We start from the raw sequence: 20,475 nt of genomic DNA, 5'->3' as shown, positions 1-20,475 counted from the left end.
GTCTGTGCAGCGCTGCAGATGCTTAATTATAAGCACGGTGCTGTGTTTAAGGGGTTAAAACCATTTCAGGTCGTTTTATATGAGATTTGTGGGGTTTAAATTTTTTTTAAAAATACTTTGTTAATGATCGGAGACGTCCCCTCATGTTGTCCAGCTGCTGTGATTTATCATTTATAACACTGCTGCGTTTAGTAAAGTCGCTTTTAACCAAGTGCTTGTGTCTGTATATCATAACAAACCTGAACAAAGTCAGGTTTACGTGCTGTTTTTAAAGGTAACATGGCATTTTTGGAAGAAGGCGGCTGTGTGTCTGTGTTCCTTACATGTAAGGGTCGTGGTTCGCGTCACATAGTCTGCAACCATCGACCTTACTCAGGGGTCCTGTTGCAAGTATATCAGTACCTAGAGATTATATATTGTTAAAGTAAATCTTGTATTTGAGCTAAGGATTGTAGTACTTTTGAACCATGATAAGTATGCAGATTATGTTCGTAACTGAAATGCCTTAAAAGGGAATGAAAACAAGAGTCCACTCACGTTTTCTCATCAACAGTTGGGCACTTTAATATTAATATGTGCTAAAAATGTAAATTTCTGAATAACAATATCTCTCATCGCTAGATTATAGCTGTTTTGTGCTTGCGTATCGTTTTTGTTGTGTTAATAAAGTTTTTTTTTTTTTAAAGAAATGACTTAATTGATATTACTAGTTACTAGTTAATCTTATCTTAATGACCTTGTAGTACCATATCACCCTATTAGAGCACTTCGCTCTGCAGGCCTACTTGTTGTTCCTAGAGTATTTAAAAGTAGAATAGGAGGGAGAGCCTTCAGTTTTCAGGCCCCTCTTCTGTGGAACCAGCTTCCAGTTTGGATTCGGGAGACAGACACTATCTCTACTTTTAAGATTAGGCTTAAAACGTTCCTTTTTGCCAAAGCATATAGTTAGGGCTGGACCAGGTGACCCTGAATCCTCCCTTAGTTATGCTGCAATAGACATAGGCTGCCGGGGGATTCCCATGATGCATTGAGTTTTTCCTTTCCAGTCACCTTTCTTACTCACTATGTATTAACAGACCTCTCTGCATTGAATAATATCTGTTATTAACCTCTGTCTCTCTTCCACAGCATGTCTTTTATCCTGTCTTCCTTCTCTCACCCCAACCGGTCGCAGCAGATGGTCGCCCCTCCCTGAGCCTGGTTCTGCCGGAGGTTTCTTCCTGTTAAAAGGGAGTTTTTCCTTCCCACTGTTGCCAAAGTGCTTGCTCATAGGGGGTCATATGATTGTTGGGTTTTTCTCTGTATCTATGAAGCGCCTTATGTTGTGATTTGGCGCTATATAAATAAAATTGAATTGAATTGAATACATTTCCTCAATCAGCTGGCAACTAATCAAACGTTTTCTCAAATTTATAATGGCTGCTTAGTGTGTATAAAACAGACTGTAGTAAATGTTGTGAGGATGTCTGATGTAAGAAGGGCCCGTTTGCACAGTGTAGATGCAGCATTTACTGTAAACAAAGCATGTAAAAACTAGCATAAAATGTACTAAATGGCATAAGTGATCCAATTAGTAGAGTGACAGAAAATTAGCTAGCAGTTTTTTGATGAATGTGGGGAAAAGCAATTAATGCTGTTGTAGGTTTTCCACTCTAACAATATGCAGGTTCTCTTTGTCTCATAAAAACAGAGTGTTTTTGGCTTTGGCCCTGTGTGTTATTAGCGAATAACACACAGGGGGTTATATTCAACCACAGATTCAAACTTGTGCACCCAGTTCTTGTCGTTTTTTTAAGTCGTATAAGATGTAGACTTTGACTTGATTCCCCTAAGAAAAAGTAGCAGTTCAAAAAAATCATTAAAAGCTCACAGTTTACATTCAAAATCTGACCGCAGCATTGCAACAGTATTACAAATATTAAGGGCAAAGTGAAACCACATTAGCGCCCTCTGTTAAAAAAAGAAAGAAAGAAAAACAGGGGAACGTGCACGTTAATTTCCCTTTAGTTAGATCTGTACAGCAAACTTTTCAAGAGACACTCTCCTCAGTGTGTCAAACAGCATCCTTTTACCACAGCAGCAAAGTTCCAAAGCAATTATAAATCACAGCAATCGGCTGGCTTCTCATTCAGTCTCTGACTTCAAAGCTACCTTGTCATACGAGCTACTAATGTGGAGCCACATCTGTTTAACCCATCGCTTTTATCTCTCACTGCACAAGCACATAAACATCAGTCGTCTGTGTTCGCTTAGGTTGTTCTTTTTTTAATAGGGGGTGGCCTACATGCGGTTCTTTCACTACACCAGGAGTGCAAATGTAAACATACAGAAACTGTCACTGTAAATCAGTCAGAGTTGGAAAAGTGCAATGCTGGGCTCTGGTTTTCCTTTAAATCATGATTATTTCCTGATGTTTTATAACTGTTATTATAGCTTGGGAGATTCTAACCTAGTCTAGGTTTAAGGTTTGTGATCAGGCATGAAAATGGCTCGTTTATTATCACAACAAGCAGCTCTTGTTTGAGGTAAAAACAGGGCGTAGATGTTTTGAAAACTCGCAAGATTGGGGCACTTTGAAGTCAATCCCAGCCTCTATCTGCACTCTTGTTCCTTTCCCTTTCTTTCTCTCTTCCTCTGGTTTTCATTTCGCTTCAGATTGACCTTCGCTTGTTCCCGGGGGGGGGGGGGGGGTGCGTTCAGGTCGATGCTGAGAATTTCTCCTACACTGTCCAGCAAGTATGGATGAGTGGAGCCAGACAGACGATCTACCCGCAGATATAGATCTCACTCACATTACTGCTGCCCTTAATAGGCATGGCGTTGCATCTGAAACAGACAAACATTTGCTGAAGCTGGACAAGGGCTGCCAGGAAATACACCAATCAAATCATATTGTCACCAGCTAGCCAAGCTTGATTTTAATCACGAGATGCTGGCGTGAGTGTTAACATCAGCCTGCTTCAGGGAGGTCATGAGAACACACTGCATTTACAGACAGGGTGAATGACCTGCTTGGCCACAGAGGAGTATTGCAGTAGTACAGAGTACAGTATTTGACCTATATATTTACTGAAGTAAAATAAAGCGGGCCCATGTACCCCTCTCAACGCAGTGCTTTGTCCCCTGCTGAGTTAATGGGATTGACAATCACTACCTAATCTTACTTTTAATCCAGTTTAGAGAAAATAGCAGGCTGAATCTACTGATAGCTGGTTTCTTTGCTTGCAACGTGTGCAAGAGTCTTGAACCACCCCTCACATCTTTACATTTAGCAATAAAAAGGAGAAATGGGTGCAGTGATTTATGGAAATATGTGCAAACATAGATGGGAATGCAGTGTATGAGGCAAAAACAGAGTTTGTACAATTTTAACGAGCTTGAAAGTCAATATTTGGCATGACCACCTTTATTCTTTATTGCTGCCTGAACCTTTTTAGATCCGCTTTCTTGTAGTGTCTGTAAGTAGTATTTAGGAATAGTTCTCCAGGCTTCTTGAAGGACATTGAAAGCTCCTTTTTGGATGTTGGCTTCCTTTTGTTCCATTCACAGTCAACATGATCCCACACTGCTTCAGTAATATTGAGGTCTGGGCTCTGGGGTGGCCAATCCAGGACTTGTAGCGTGTTTTTTCTATCCAGGTTTGCTTTGACTGCACTGGAAACATGCTTGGGATCATTTTCATGTTGAAATAGGAAGCTGTTGTCAGTCGGACCATTTCCAGATGGTACTGCATGGTGGATGCAAATTTGGTGATACTCATAATTATTCATAATTCCATCAGTTTTGACAAGATCTCCAACCTTACTGGCTGAAATGCAGCCTTAAACCATGATGGTCTCCACCATGTTTTACAGAGGCCTGTAGACACTCACTGTTGTACCTCTACCATATTGTTGACAATTTTAACCAAACAATGTCATATTTGGATTCCTCCTTCAGACCTGTCATTGGTTATTTCAGTCTAGCTTTGTGTAGCCTTTTCTCCGTTTCCCAAGAAGAATGGTTTCTTGAAAGCCACCTTTCACTGAGACCATTTCTGATGAAGCTTCAGTAAAGAAAAGTAGATGGATAAGCTAAAGGGTCAGATGCATTTCTCAGACCCTGTGTCAGCTCAAAGACTCCACTTTAGATACTGTTTCTCTTGCTGTTGTTTTTTCATTTTGGTTTAACAGTTCTTTTGTCCTCCACATGTCATGGTCCTGGGCCATGTGGGCCCAGTATTCTTAGTTTCTTGTATTTTTGTATTTCGTTCCTTATTCAGGCCATGTTTCCTAAGTTGTCCTGTTGTGGTGTTCCTTATTTGACTTCCCCTTGTGACTTTTATCCCCTGTGTGCCCCTCTACGTATCTGTGAGCCCTCATCTCCCCTCCTTGTTTCATTCCATGTTTCCCCAGCCCACTATGCCCGTGCTCTCTCTCTCCTCCTGTTTGCACCTGTGTACTTCCTGTTTTACTTTGACAGTCTCCCGTCAGTGTTGTTTACTCCTGCCATGTCTTGTTACGTTTATCTGTGTCAGCTGTGTTCCCATGTGTGGCCACTTCCCCTGATCATCCCTCTTGTGTATTTAGTCTCTGTGTTTCATGTAGTCTGTGTCGCGTCGTCTGTGTTACCACCCCCTGTGTTCCGTATCTCCAGCCATAGCTTTTTCTTAGTTTATGTCCAGTTTAGGTTTTCTGTTTGAACTATTACCCTTATACTGCCCTCGCTCTGGTTTGTTCTGTTATCAGCCATAATAAAAGGCTCGCTTTTGTTTAATCCACTCCTGCATCTTCGCTTGTGTTCGCGTCTGGGTCCAACGCACACATTCCCACACGGTCTATCTCCACGGACCGTGACACCACATGGCCAGTTTCCTCAAATTAGTGCGAAAATATGTTTGTCTGTCAAAGTGTGTTATCTTTGGTATTTTTGCATAGATTCTGCTACAAAAAATGGAAGAAAATATGTTTTTGTGACAGGTTGCTAGTAACAAAGTGCCTAAAATATAATTAAAAAATTGGTTCTTTGCCACATTTCCATTTGGAGCTATTGCTCATGACAACTCTAAAAATTACAAGACATTTGGGCTTCTTGGAAACAAAATAAAAAGAAAAGAGGGGTGGCTGAGGACTTTTGAACAATACTGTGTATTATTTTTCGTTTGCACCTGAGTGTTTCATGCCGTGACATGTCAAGGTCCTGTTTCGCTCTGTGTGTGTGTGTGTGTATCCAGTGTCCCTGTCAGTGATTCATACTGTCTTCTACATTTATGCCTCTATTTTGTTCTTTGTAAGATCACCACAGATGTTTGTCGTTTATCTGAAGGGTAAAATAATAGCCACAGTAATTGTGATGCCTGTTTGTTGTGGTTAGACAAGCTATTAAACCCAGAAACAAAAACAACAGTCTATTGGTGCCTAAGGTTGAAAAGGCATGCATGTTGTAGACACTATAGTCCTAAAACTGTTTTTGATTTGCCTAAATCATGAATTGTTTGGGGGGTTTTGCCCAACATTCTTGAAATAATAATATGATAGCATTGCTGTTTACGTTTACAACAATATTCACGTTGCTGCTGTGAAACACAGATTTCCTTTACGCAAACGCGTATCACAGCACGTGTGTGATTTTTATTGTTTCTTCTAGTTTCTCACATGATTTCTCGGACTTCTTGTAATCAGCCACGTGCTTCTGCTTGAGACGGTGAAATTACCCCCTTGATGTCACAGTTTTCTTGAACCACTTTAGAGCTGTAACCATTTCCCAGTCATTTGACAATGAGAATTACACGTCAACAGAGAATAGAATAATAGTCATTGAAGTAGCTTAAGCAAGGAAACTGAAGGATTTCAATTTCTCTCTTTTTATATTTTTTAAAATAATGATTTTTGACACAGACATTTTAAGGGACATCATCTTGGAGTTTCAGTGATTTTTATTTACGTTATCATTTCATTGACTTCATTTAACCTATTTTTGTTTTCAGCCATGCAAGTTTTTTGGTGCTATGTTTGCCGATGATGAAGTACATCAGCATGTCTCTTTAGCAGAGGAGATTAAACTGTCCTGTGTGGCACAACAGAAAATGCGTAAAGCAGTTTTGTAGACAATCAGGCTCCCATTGGTTTATAAGGTGTTTAATTGAATGGCCTTGCTGTTCTTACTTCAAGTGCCCAACACAATTTTGAGCTAACTAGACACAAGTTAGGTGCTAGTCTTGTGCTGAAAACATGTGCTTCAAAATATATCTGCAGTCACGTGTTGTCGGTCTGATGGTAGCCAGTGAAAATGATCATAGCTAGATTTCGGAAGATCTGGGTTGACCTGTTCAGTTGGCATCTTGTCAAAAAAGTTATTGGGCATAAAGTTGAGTTATAGTTTCTGACTTTATGAGTATTTGAAGTCCGCTTGAGTCCAAGTGACAAATTGAAGTGCTTGGCTCTGAGTTTATAAATACCAGGACTGTTCCAGGACTAGCTATAAGGCGTTCTTGTCCACATCAGATTAAAATCCCTTTTATAGTTTAGCCAGATTGCAAAAGCATCCTGATATCTGTGTGTTGAACTTGCTTCCTAACATGGGCCCAAAGATGGCAGAACAAAGAACACTCGTTTTAATTCATTCTCTACCTGTTAGTTGATGAAGACATAGGAAACCAAACAGCTGCAGGGTTGTTTTCATATATCAACACAGGACTTTGGTGGGATAGCAGTTATTAGACTGATTCACATGACGTAAAGGCCAAAAAAGCTGTTTTACCCTGTTTTCTTGTTATTTCTGACCATCTGAAATAAAGGTCAGTTTACAGTAAGCTGAACACAGTTAACAAAGTTGGTGTGGCTCTGATTTTGGAAGATTCACGAGCTGAATGTTTTGCAAGTTTTTATAATGACATCACTTTAAACTGGCGTAGCTCGTAACAAAGTGCTGATTACAACGCACGCTGAGTGCTTGCATGCCTTCTGCTGTCATATTAAATATCTTCACTTAACCAAACCACGTGTGCAGAAAGCTTCTGCTTAACTCAGCTCTGCTTGGAAGAACACCAAACCATCTCACACGCCCAGTGGAGGCCAGCCGTGCTACCCATTCCTCATTTATCACACCTCAGTTTCATAAGGCTGAAATGATCGCTCTCTCCCAAACTTAATTCAAACTAGAAGGATGGAAAAAATCAGGCACACTCATTCTTTCTTCCTTGTTGTTTACCTCTCGGTTGCATCTCTTGCATCCAAGCACATTCACGTACACACAGCTATCCTGCTGCTTTTGCTGCTGAGCTGGGGATAATTGGTCTGAGATGGCAGTGCTGGTCAGGGGGAAACTCTTTGAAGCCTTTATTCTCCATATGGTGCTCAGTGCACACACAAATAGGCAGCTATGGAGGTTTAGCTGGAGAATTGGGGGTATTGGCCATCCCTCAGGGTGCTCAGAGGAGACTTTTAGCTTGTTTAGCAATGATGTCACCTCGGTACTGATTTATTGGACGAGGACTGGGAGGGGACTACATTTGTGTGTGTGTGTGTCAGTCTTGAAGTCTCCCAGGGGATTTTTTTTTTTTTTAGGCGAGCACAGCTGGCACCCGTAACAGCATATCAGGGGGAGTGGGACAGGAAGTGAGGTCAAGAGCTCTCCAGTACACTCGAGAAAGCAGTGGAGGGTTTCCGTCATGGGGAAATCCAGTCTGCCTGTTTCCCAATTCTCTGCTGACGCAGTCCAAATGTTTAAAAAAAAGAAATCCCAGGAATGAAGTGGATCTTTACACCTGTGGATAATTATGTGTTTTGGTTTGAAACTGACACATTGCTCAGCCAGATCTTTTCTTGTACTAAGCAGCCTGTAACTTCCTCCCTTCCCAAGCTATAATTTGGTGCAGAGCTTGGGTTTTTTTTTAGGTGGAGCGTGCACTCGGGCTGAACTCTCTCCTACACATTGTCAGAGTGGTTTCCCGCTGACCAGAGGATCCCTCAGTGGGGGGAGGGGGATTTGTCAAGCCATGTATGTGTTACTGTGTGTGTCACTGCGGGTGAGGTTTAAAGGAAACATTAAGACAAAATTCAGTGAGTATGGGGGGGAGGTGGGCATGTTTTGGTAATTGTAGGGGGAGTGGTGGGGGGGGGAAACCTTTCAGCCACAATATAAAGGCCACCGTTGGTCAGCCTGTGACCAAACAGGACGCAAATTGTCATGTGTGCAAAGATGGGGACGGTGTGGGTTTTTGTGGCTGTGAATTATAGTGCTCTCTACCAAGTTTTTTATGATGACTCTGGAATGTGATGATTACATTTTAACATTTGTTTGTCAGAGTGTTTGACTTCCCTCCTTTAAGATCTGCAGGTTAGCTTAAGGTTGAAATTCTCAATTAAGGCAAGAGTGGAGTGAAATAGAGGGATGTCTTTGGAGATATGACAGCTGATGTAGGGTTTCTGCAGTGAAAGACAATCTGAGCGTGTCACAGTGTGACTGCTGCAAGAAGTGTGTGATATCAGATAGATGTGCCGCATATTGATTTCAAAATCACTTTGGAAATTTAACATCGCACCTTCCTTTACTTCACTTGATATGACCGTATGTGTCGCTGCGTCTCAAACTTTACGTGGAATGCTCCAGTTCTGAAGCCTATAAAAGGTCATGACTCACACACCCTGCTATTTTTATCAATCATTAACAACAAACAATGATAATAGTTAATTTTGCTTAAACGTATGCGCAGTGTTTGTATACCCATTAATTTCCTAAATCTCACTTCATATTTTTTACATGGTTGTTCACCTACATCCTGCAGTTTGAGAAGCATGGGTATATGTAAAGATTCACTGTTTAAATAATATCTGATAATGAGGGTATATCAGGAAATTAAAAAAATCACGCACCCATCTCAAGCACAGCCTGATGGGTAGTGGTTGGTTGGTTGTTAATGTCGCCAAACCGCATTCGTATGACCTCCATTAAACTCTTTCGGAGTATTTCAAGAAAAATAAAAATAGACTGGTCCTGAAGAAAGCAGGTTTTTCCTGATCTGAAGTCTGAACCATAATGACATCAGTGGAGGTGTCATATTCTGTTGACTTTATTTTATTGTGCAACCTTGATTAGTGTGGTTCAGCTTAAAGTTTGTGGAAATATGGGTTGGGTGGCTAGACTATACAGAGCTCATTTGATGGAAAAGAGCTGCATTTAAACCTGAGAGCACTCTGGTCATGGCTTGTTTATTGTTTGCTATATTTTCAAATCAAGGCTAATTTTTGTGGTCCTGAATGACTCAGGCTAATGGACGATAGAAGGTGGATACTTTTTCCCCCCCCTAAATAATAGAGAAAGATCATTATTACGTTTTATAATTCAATTCAATTCAATTCAATTTTATTTATATAGCGCCAAATCACAACAAAAGTCGCCTCAAGGCGCTTCATAGATACAGAGAAAAACCCAACAATCATATGACCCCCTATGAGCAAGCACTTTGGCGACAGTGGGAAGGAAAAACTCCCTTTTAACAGGAAGAAACCTCCGGCAGAACCAGGCTCAGGGAGGGGCGGCCATCTGCTGCGACCGGTTGGGGTGAGAGAAGGAAGACAGGATAAAGACATGCTGTGGAAGAGAGACAGAGGTTAATAACAGATATGATTCAATGCAGAGAGGTCTATTAATACATAGTGAGTGAGAAAGGTGACTGGAAAGGAAAAACTCAATGCATCATGGGAATCCCCCGGCAGCCTACATCTATTGCAGCATAACAAAGGGAGGATTCAGGGTCACCTGGTCCAGCCCTAACTATATGCTTTAGAAAAAAGGAAAGTTTTAAGCCTAATCTTAAAAGTAGAGATAGTGTCTGTTTCCCGAATCCAAACTGGAAGCTGGTTCCACAGAAGAGGGGCCTGAAAACTGAAGGCTCTCCCTCCCATTCTACTTTTAAATACTCTAGGAACAACAAGTAGGCCTGCAGAGCGAGAGCGGAGCGCTCTAATAGGGTGATATGGTACTACAAGGTCATTAAGATAAGATGGGGCCTGATTATTTAAGACCTTGTATGTGAGGAGCAGGATTTTGAATTCAATTCTGGATTTAACAGGAAGCCAATGAAGGGAAGCCAAAACAGGAGAAATATGCTCTCTCTTTCTAGTCCCTGTCAGGACTCTTGCTGCAGCATTTTGGATTAGCTGAAGGCTTTTCAGTGAGTTTTTTGGACATCCTGATAATAATGAATTACAGTAGTCCAGCCTGGAAGTAATAAATGCATGAACTAGTTTTTCAGCGTCACTCTGAGACAGGATATTTCTAATTTTAGAGATGTTGCGCAAATGGAAGAAAGCAGTCTTACATATTTGTTTAATATGTGCGTTGAAGGACATGTCCTGGTCAAAAATGACTCCAAGGTTCCTCACCGCGTTACTGGAGGCCAAGGTAATGCCATCCAGAGTAAGAATCTGATTAGATACCATATTTCTAAGATTTTCAGGGCCGAGTACAATAACCTCAGTTTTATCTGAATTAAGAAGCAGAAAGTTAGCGGCCATCCAGGTCTTTATGTCTTTAAGACATTCCTGCAGTTTAACTAATTGGTGTGTGTTATCTGGCTTCATGGACAGATAGAGCTGGGTGTCATCTGCATAGCAGTGAAAATGTATGCTATGTCTTCTAATGATACTGCCTAAGGGAAGCATGTATAATGTAAACAGAATTGGTCCTAGCACTGAACCCTGTGGAACTCCATAATTAACCTCAGTGTGTGAAGAGGACTCTCCATTTACATGCACGAATTGGAGTCTATTAGATAGATATGATACAAACCACTGCAGCGCAGTACTTGTAATACCTACAGCATGTTCTAATCGCTCTAATAGGATATTATGATCAACAGTATCGAACGCTGCACTGAGGTCTAGCAGGACAAGCACAGAGATGAGTCCACTGTCAGAGGCCATAAGAAGATCATTTGTAACCTTCACTAAAGCTGTTTCTGTGCTGTGCTGAGCTCTGAAACCTGACTGAAACTCTTCAAATAAACCATTCCTCTGCAGATGATCTGTTAGCTGTTTGACAACTACTCTTTCAAGGATTTTTGATATGAAAGGAAGGTTGGAGATTGGCCTATAATTAGCTAAGACTGCTGGGTCTAGAGATGGCTTTTTGAGTAAAGGTTTAACTACAGCCAGCTTGAAGGCCTGTGGTACATAGCCGATTATTAGAGATAGGTTGATCATATTTAAGATCGAAGAATTAATTAATGGCAGGACTTCTTTGAGCAGTTTTGTAGGAATGGGGTCTAAAAGACACGTTGATGGTTTGGAGGAAGTAATTATTGAAGTTAACTCAGAAAGATCAATTGGAGAAAAAGAGTCTAACTTAATATCAATGGTACTAAGAGTAGCTGTAGATAATATTACATCTGTGGGATGATTATTGGTAATTTTTTCTCTAATGATAAAAATTTTATTTGTGAAGAAGTTCATGAAGTCATTACTAGTTAACGTTAAAGGGATGGTTGGCTCAAAAGAGCTCTGACTTTTTGTCAGCCTGGCTACAGTGCTGAAGAGAAACCTGGGGTTGTTCTTATTTTCTTCAATCAGTGATGAATAGTAAGATGTTCTGGCTTTGCGGAGGGCTTTCTTATAAAGCAGCAAACTATTTCTCCAGGCTAAATGATGATCCTCTAGATTTGTGACACGCCATTTCCTCTCCAGATTACGAGTCATCTGCTTTAGGGTACGTGTTTCAGAATTATACCACGGAGTCAGGTACTTCTGATTTGAGGCCTTAGTTTTCACAGGAGCTACAGTATCCAGAGTCGTACGTAGTGAGGAGGTGAAATTATTAACAAGATAATAAAGTTACATTGCAGCAGTGATATTCACAAGCCAATTAGTTGTGCAATACATCAGGGCTTACCTGAAAAGTGATAGTGTATACAGAACGTAATAGAGTCCAAGATTTATTAATACCAGTGTTAATGCTAATGGAACATTATTATTACTCCATAGGCAGTTTTCGGGACACAGCGTTTGTCTTTTAACGTTTTAATTATTCTTTGTCTCCGTCGGAGAAGGTGTTTGTATGTGCAGTTGTTTTTTTTCCCCCCCTTCAGCTTCCAAGGCTTCTTTGAGAGAGGGAAATGGCCCATTGTTTTAGAGGGGAAGTGCCACTGGCGGTTGTCCAGGAAATGGTCATCACTGTGTGACTGGCTGGGATTTAGATTTGTAGGCCAAAAGCCTGGCACTGACGCTGAAAATAGCTAAGACGATGGCATTTTAGGTGGCTGTAATCATAGAGGCCTTGTGGGGTTTTTTTTGTATGTTTATCAATCACTGTTTACGGAGACTTGACATCTTACAACCGTTACAAATGATGAACTCTTGTCTTCACAGATGTGACTCTTAAGGTTCACCTGAGCGATGCCAGCACTCACCAGCCCCTGGTTGGAGCCACCGTACAGCTTTTTGCCAATCGTACTTCTTTAACAACTGAAACCTCATCAGCCGACGGCAACATTTACCTGCGTTTTCCCTATCGCCTTGGGACGCCGCTTGTTGTCACCGCAACTAAACAGGGATATGTGCCTAACTCTGTGCCCTGGACTCCCTCCAGATTACCTGGTAGGTGTGAGTGAGTGAGTGAGTGAGTGAGAGAGCGAGAACTCGTACATATATTTTGAGAAGTAACCAGATTAACAAGAACAGTGTCTCACTAAACTGTGGCATTAACAGATTGTTTTCATGTTTTATGTTTTTATGTGTGTGTGTGAAGAAAAAAAAAGTACATTTTTTGTGCCAGGTGTGTGAGCTAATGAGTGGAGTGCTCCATTACTAATTTATAGCTTTAGATGCCAAAACTCAGCAAGGGGGCTGCTTAAGCTTCCCTTTCACTAACACACACTCACGCAAAATACCTCCCAGGAGCCTGGAGTGTGTGTGTGTGTGTGTGTGTGTGGGAAGGGGGTTATTATGAGCCAACGGAACGGCGGCCAATTGGATTATCACGCTTACCAGCTCTGAACAATGGGCGAGTGAGGGGAAAAAAGGAAGGAAGAGCAAAGAAGTGCAGTTTGCTGGGTCAGGCTGTGGTCCTGCACAGCAGACAGGATGAAAGCAGGACTATTAAAAATGCATAAAGATGATTTAATGACTTGTGTTTCAGAGTGATTAGTAAAGTGGTAGATTAGAGCTTGTTTCTAATCTCATAGTGAAGTTATTCCTATACACTGTGTGTTTTTATTTCTCCTCTAGTATTTTCATCCATCAGCCTGGACCTGCTGCCAGAAAGAGCTGCAACTCTGATGGTGTACGAAGATGTTGTTGAGATTGTTCCAGGATTACAAGGTGAACACACTGTCTGTGTGTGTGTTTGTATGCAAGTGTGTGTGTGTACAGTTTATTGTTTTTAAAGAAAATCAGACTTTTAAATCGAATTATTTAATTGAAATAGAAAGATTATAACATTTTGGTCCATCACACCTTGGGCAGACATATTGGCACTATCTCTGCGCACACACACATGCATAGGAAATGACTCAGTCATAATGTTTATAAGGCCTCGGTCACACTGGTGACCGGTCACAGACTCCATGGCAACTACAGGTCACTGTGGGAAACTTTATTCCCAAACCTGCTGCCAAGTGGTTCTTGGTATTACTGGGTGGCTGCACCACCTTGTTATTGCATTTAGAGTCCAACCGGCAGGTGGATATAATCACCCGATATTTGCTGTATCCGCATTTGTCATGACTAATAAATAGAAATTTTAAAAATACAAAAAAATTAAAAAAGAAACATCACTCAACCAAGCATTATTCTTTGTGTTACATAGTTGCTCCAGTAGAGGAAACACTGCAATTTCCCTGTTAGCGACACATAAAGCTGCGTCCCTACTGGAAGCGATTCACGCTTTGTGCATTACTTTGAAGCTGAACGCTATTTGCTTGTGGGCGTTCCAGGCTCTGGTTCCCTCTAAACTTATTTACTATTAGTAGGTGAGGTGAGGAAGACGGGACAAAAGATACACTGTGTAAGAGAGCCAGAGTTTAATAATTAATAATGACTAAATAACAGTAGTGGTGTTTAAACACGCAGAAAGTAAAAAAAGAGGAGTGAAGAAGAAATACTTCATCATGGGAAATCCCCAGCAGCCTAGACCTACTGCAACATAACTAAGGGAGCATTCAAGGTCACCTGATCCAACCCTAAATATAAGCCTTATGAAAAAGGAAACTTTTAAGCTTTACCCTAAAAGTAGAGAGGGTGTCTGTCACCAGAATCCAAACTGGGAGCCTGAAAGCTGAAGGCTCTGCCTCCCATTCTACTTTTAAGTACCCTGGGAACCACAAGTAAGACTGCAGTCTGAGAGGGATGTGCTCTGTTAGGATAATTAGGTACTGTGAGATCTTTAAGATATGATCAGGCCTGATTATTCAAGATTTTATTTGTGAGGAGAAGGATCTTAAATTTGATTAAGGGAGCCAATGAAGAGAAGCCAATATGGGATAAATGTGCTCTTTGTTTCTAGTCCCTGTCAGTACTCTCACTGCTGCCTTTTGGATCAACTGAAGGCTTTTCTGGGGGCGGGGGGGTTAGGACATCCTGATAATAATATAGTCCAGCCTAGAAGTAATAAATGCATGATATTTTCAGTATGACTGGGAGACAGGATGTTTCTAAATTTAGAGATATTCCCCAAATGCATGAAAGCAGTCCTACATATTTGTTTAATGTCGTCACTGAACTACATACCCTGGTCAAAAATGACTCTTAAGATTCCTCATAGTGTTACCGAAGGCTAAGATCATACCAGCCAGAGTAAGTATCTAGGACAGAGTACAATAACCTCAGTGTTTGAGTATTTGTAAGAGAACTCAAGTTGGGATGAAAGCCATATTTTGTCATTTTTGTCATTGGCGACAAGTGTTTTTTTTTTTTTTTTTTTTTTAAACATAATTAATACACTCCTAATATAAAATGCTATCTTATATTAAATGGCCTGTTATCAGGAAAATATCTAATACCTGATATAAAGAAAACACACCATATAGACATAAATCACAAGCGTGTCTTTGTTATTCCGCTTCTTTGTTTGGGTGTAATTACATTAGATAAGGCTTTTTCATCCAGGCAAATCAATTTGGTCTCTTTGTCTGTTGACTCTTTTGTGTGGCTCTGGCCAACAGGGGAGTAATTTAGCTTGTCAGCTGTGTTGTCTGACTAAAATAAATTTCTCACATAAATATACAGGCTCCATTAACATATGAACCTCTTGAATACACACTGCCTGTAGCACGTGCCTGAGCCGGGCACAGTCCAGCCCCCTGTCCTGCACAGTCTTTCATGATGCTGTGAACTTGGACACCCAGGGGAGTGATGAACCCGGGCGTGTGGCAGAGGGAGGGATAATAAAAGAAGTGGAAAGGAGAAGAGGAGGAGGAGGAAGGGAATGTGGTATGCATTGGGAAGTTGTGGGAGGAGAGAGTGGGAGAGAAGGGGGGGATGGGCCGAGCAGTGTCCAACAGAAGGAGGAACAGATGAGGTGAGAAAAAAGTGGAGGGAAAAACACAAAAAGAGTCAAGGAAGGGGGCACACAAAGAACAGCAACAGGCTCATTTCCTCTCTGAAAAACAGAACTGCAGACAGGAAATAACATTCACACCTGAATTTTTAGGACGAGCTTTAGTCTGAAATGTGAAAGTGTCGCTCATACTGCACGCCCAAAAATCATGTCGAGCACAAGGAGAAACCCAAACACAGCGAACACTCGTGTACAGCTTGATCCATGTCTCACTGCTCAAGAATGTGCACTCGGCACAGTTGGACCACAATGACATCACCTTGCTGAATCCCACTACATGCTTTTTGGTTTTCAGTTTATTGTTTCTAATCTATAATTTGTTGATTTGTTGAAACTAGATGCCAGGCAGCCATGATGACAAATCAAAAAGAAACAATTCATTGCAAAATATCAGAAAAGAGAATCACGTTGGCCAGGAGAGAAAGTCGACCAGGGCGTTATTGATCTAGAGCTGCCTCCATTAAGCTTAATTTGATGTCTGAATTTATAAGAAGGCACTAGGAGTATAAAGCTGCCTTGTAAAACATGTTCAAACAAACATCTGTGTGCATGATGGACTCTTGAGGTCAGGTGATTTCAAGGTTTTAAGCTCACATTGCTCCATAGTGTTTAATAGGGAGACTGAATATATCCTATACCTTATATATTCTATACTTATGCGCTATATACTAACTGAATTAATTGCCATTGTCTTGTATAAATTGAATGAATTCCGTGGAATTTTAGATGTCATTCCCACTTTCTCCGCATTATTATTGTTACTATTATGTTAAAGTCTGTGTCAATTATCCAACTAAAATACTCAGACGGATTTGAATAATATTTTAAATGACAACTCAGTTTCATTTTCTGTGTCACAGGTTTAAGAGTCCAGCCCAGGGTTAGTTTCCTGCACAGAGCTCTCAGTCTTCCTCCCAACACATCGTACGCCAACCTGACCGCGCTGCTCACCGTGGCAACCTCCCCCTCACACATCCAGCACTTTCCCCACCTGGAGATGCTCAGTGGCAACGGCACAGGTGAAGGTTAGACTGACGGGTCAGAGCATATAGTTAAAGACACCTTCATAGAAACGGGACAGAGGAAAAATGTGCTGAGAGAGGGTGAGGCGTGAAGAGTAGCAGGAGCAGCTCATCAGAAAGACACTACCGTCTCTATCTGACCTCCTGAAACACAATAACCCGTGTGTGTTTGTGTGTGTGTGTGTTTTCTCTCTGCTCTAACACAGCCCGCGTGCCCACACGCTTTCAGGCACTCTTATCCACATCTTGACATTGCATGGACTACACTGGCCTATAATACGAGTGATGACAAACATGTTCATCAATATGTGCAAACAAGGCTTATTTTTTAACATAATACAAAAATATGGATAATTAGAAATGGTCTTATCATAACATCCAGAAGACAGACTCTGGCAATGTTTTTGTTCACAACTCAGCCAGAAAAATGATAAACAACGATCTCATAAATGTATTTGTTTATAAAAAAATATGAGCTGACACATCAACATCATAATCCTTAAAACCATGCAACAGACTCATACGTTTTTTTGTGTGTGTCCCCCCTTTTTTTTTTTCATGTGACTTGAATACCCCTTCAAAGCTGTCTCCCCCGACAGAGCGTACCTTCTTCCTCGAGGCGGCTTTGTGACACTTTCCATCCTCAGTCTTCAAGTTTTTTTCCGCCCTCCACCCAGTTTCCTTCTTTCCTGTCTTTCGCTTGTTTTCTTTCCTGTCTGTCTTCCTCTGACAGCCCTCCTTTATCTGAGCTGTTTTACGTTACCTCCCCCACTGTCTGCTCCTTTCTCCGCTTCCCCTCCTGTGCACCTTACTCCCGCTCCCTTTCCTTTTCCCTGCATTTTTCTCTCTCACGTCCTCGTGTTTGCACTCTCACAGGCACGGAGAAGACGTTCGAGTTGACTCCTGTCGCAGCCATCTCTGTTCACCTGTTGGCCGGCGATGGAGTGGAGCTGCAGGTGACTGGGCCAATCACCTTCTCTGTGCCCCTCCCGCCTGACAGTGGCCTGAAGGAAAATGATCACCTCCCTACTTGGAGATTTGACCCGCGCTTAGGTATGTATTAACAGAAACTCACACGTAAGCTTTTCTGACTTTCTACATTTAAGTTCAGGAAGTTTTTAACTCTGAAGGCTTTACTTCTGTTTATATGAGACCTGCAATTATTTGTGAAAAGAGCACATTACAAGCACTAACACAAACCACGTGCATGCTCACATGGTGCAGCCAGGTCATAATTTGTGGCTGTGTATCAGAGCGATGAATAGAATTATTCATACGATCATAAAAATTGCCAACATACAGCTACACATTAATCTCTTCACATCACAAGTTTGGACTGTGGATCCATAATCTGCTCGTGCTCAGTTAAATCTTGAACTGAACAATAGCTAAAAGCCCTGCGGTGTTGGCTCATGCAGCGGAGACATTTCAAATCTCTCTCGGCGCTCTGATTTACTCCTGCGATCTTAAATCTTTGTTGTCAGTCGTCCTGCACTGTGACACACCCAGTTCCTCTCAGAGAGGCTCCACTTAAAGACAGTGATTCGATCATCAGTTGACTCAGACGTGTCTGCACTACAAAACCTCCTTCTGCATGAACATTAGTGTCTCAACAGATCCACTGCTTCCTCTCATCAGCAGGAAAAAGCTTTGTTAGGACCCACTGGAATTATTTGGGGAAAAGCTGTAAACACACATAAGATTGACATACCACCTATTAATCAGAAGACTAGTGTATTAGCAAATGTTATGTAGACATTCATGAAATTATCATTTTGAAGGTGCAATTCTGTTTAATATTAACTCTCCTTTAAGCTCTGTTTTCTGAGGACAGCGTTGGTTTTCAGCTGTTAAATGTGTCAGTTTGTTCTCCACCTAATTATATTATCACTGTTGTTTGTTGCTGTGCTTGTAGCAGTCTGCTATGGCTGGAAAAAGGACTGATTAAAGCAGCAAGGGTGGGAAAACAAAGTCGTAAATTTCCAGTCCTGAAAAACAAAATCGTGAACTGAAAGATACTGAAACTTGTGGAGTTGAGGGGAACTCCTGGCTGGGCATATTTCTTGGTTAATTCATCACTATTACTGATATCTCACAATTGGATTAAAATCCTAAAAATGTCGTACTTCCCACGTGTCATGATATGTGTACTACATTCATGCTACAGTCATTTCACAATAAACATTTTAGAGCTCTGATTTATTTGGCCAAACAGTGTCTAAAGATTGCTACTAGAAGTGTTTAGTGAGCTCTAGATGGGCAGATGAATGGATAGAAAGAAAATAAAACATTTGAATGGCAAGTATTTTGAATTTCTCCTTCATTAGTTCAACGTTATTCCCTGTCTGTGCTGTGCAGTTTTCATCTGAACTGTAATCGTACGTCAGAGTGTTACATTGATTAAAAAAACAGATCCACATTGGCTCCTGTGATAGTTTCAGGATCTCAGGAGTCTGTTTTAAAGCGCCTAAAGTATCAACATGCAGGGCTTATAAAAAGGGCTTTCATTAAAGCTGAATGAACACACACACACACACTTGTATCCTCCTCACAGCCTGTAGCTGCGAGTATTTCAACAACAAGAAGCCGTTCCCGGACCCCTCTCCAGGCTACATCTCATGTTCCTTAGCAACCCTCCAAATAAGTAACACAACAGACCGGCCCATCTCCTGATTGAGTTTCTTCACTGAGCATTTAGTGGGTGAAATGTGTGTGAGTGTTAAACTGAAGATGATAAACAGACAAAAAGAAGTTTGAAATCCATCTGGTGCCTGCGGTGGAAGACTTCAGGCTGAGGATGGCAGCCTCACAAAGACGCTAGTATTGTTTATGAAGTGCTCGCATGGAGGAGGCATGAACACAGAGAGAGAGAGAGGGAAACCTGTTTCACTTGTGCAACTGGCAACATGTCATGTATTGTTTGATGTCAAGCAGGCATGGGGAGGACTGATGTCATACACAAACAGATCATGTTCACCTGGGTGTGCGAGTCGGGAGTCTGACGATGCAAATAAGCGCCGCTCGCTCAGATCAGCCGACCACTCTCTGCGGCTGGACATGTTGGCTTTGTGTGAATGGGCGAGAAGCAGAAGTAATATATGGGCTGTATTGACTTTATAAATGTTTGCCTTGCGTCTGAGTAGCTGCCCTGCTGTCTGTCAGTGCTGTATTGTACCGAAGCGTGGGAACAGGTCCGTCGTTTGTAGCTATGAAACAGGTCAGCCACACAGAGAGGACTCCCCTGTGGAAAGGATTCAGAGAGGGACCTGGGTGAATCTGGGCAGGGCTGGGCACAGTGGTGTGTGTGTGTGTGTGTGTGTGTGTGTGTGTGTGTGTGTGTGTGTGTGTGTGTGTGTGTGTGTGTGTGTGTGTGTGGTGCTGAGTCACACAGCCTCGCTCTCATTTCTCTTCTGTTTCTTGTGCCTGTTCCCTTATCTCTCTTTCCACTCCTCCTGTTTATCCCCTCGTTTCCTCTGCTTGTGATGTTTCCCCCCGTCAGCATCTCTTGTATATTTGCCTTTCCTCTTTGAATATCCTCTTTACCCTTTTGTTTCCTCCTTTTATTAAACATGATGCATATTCCTAACCACTTGATGTTATATAACTTTGTATAAACATAGAAACAAAGTAGGTCTCACCGCGTTAGCCCTGAGAGCCTGAGGATCGGAAGTGTAAAGGCACAACACAGTGTTTTCCTCTTGAAGCAGATTTACTGGGAGCCAATCAGTCAATGCCTCTAGCTTTGTAGTGGTTTTCCATTCTGGCTATGCGGAGAGCCGCTATTGTACTCAGTGTACACTGCTCATAGGGTAACACTGTTATCTACATGTTGCCTCCTTGTGGGAGAGTTAAGTACTACCAAAACACTGCCGTCTCTAGAACAGGTCAGGGCAGACATTTGAGTCGTTAATCAGAGTATCTG

General features: G+C 41.6%; 1 protein-coding gene across 3 annotated transcripts in view; it reads left to right on the top strand.

Moving 5' to 3' along the window:
* The window catches only part of fam171a1 (family with sequence similarity 171 member A1), a 59,852-nt gene that overhangs the window by 32,054 nt on the left and 7,323 nt on the right, over window positions 1–20,475 (top strand). For 2 of the 3 annotated variants that reach the window (XM_086311820.1, XM_086311817.1), the window contains 4 exons: window positions 12,345–12,572; window positions 13,203–13,295; window positions 16,392–16,556; window positions 17,430–17,606. In XM_086311820.1, the coding sequence (XP_086167946.1) occupies window positions 13,253–13,295; window positions 16,392–16,556; window positions 17,430–17,606 (385 nt within the window). In that variant the 5' untranslated portion in view covers window positions 12,345–12,572; window positions 13,203–13,252. The remainder of the gene's footprint in view (window positions 1–12,344; window positions 12,573–13,202; window positions 13,296–16,391; window positions 16,557–17,429; window positions 17,607–20,475) is intronic. The other variant, XM_086311818.1, reaches the window with a different exon arrangement.

The sequence above is a fragment of the Aulonocara sp. 'chitande type north' Nkhata Bay genome, linkage group LG11, assembly GCF_057382095.1.
Source record: "Aulonocara sp. 'chitande type north' Nkhata Bay isolate Kocher_YH1m ecotype deep benthic linkage group LG11, A_spYH_male_GT1.1, whole genome shotgun sequence".
In the NCBI taxonomy this organism is placed as follows: domain Eukaryota; kingdom Metazoa; phylum Chordata; class Actinopteri; order Cichliformes; family Cichlidae; genus Aulonocara; species Aulonocara sp. 'chitande type north' Nkhata Bay.
Note: the sequence above shows the minus strand (reverse complement) of the source record. Positions and strands in the feature narration are given on the sequence as shown.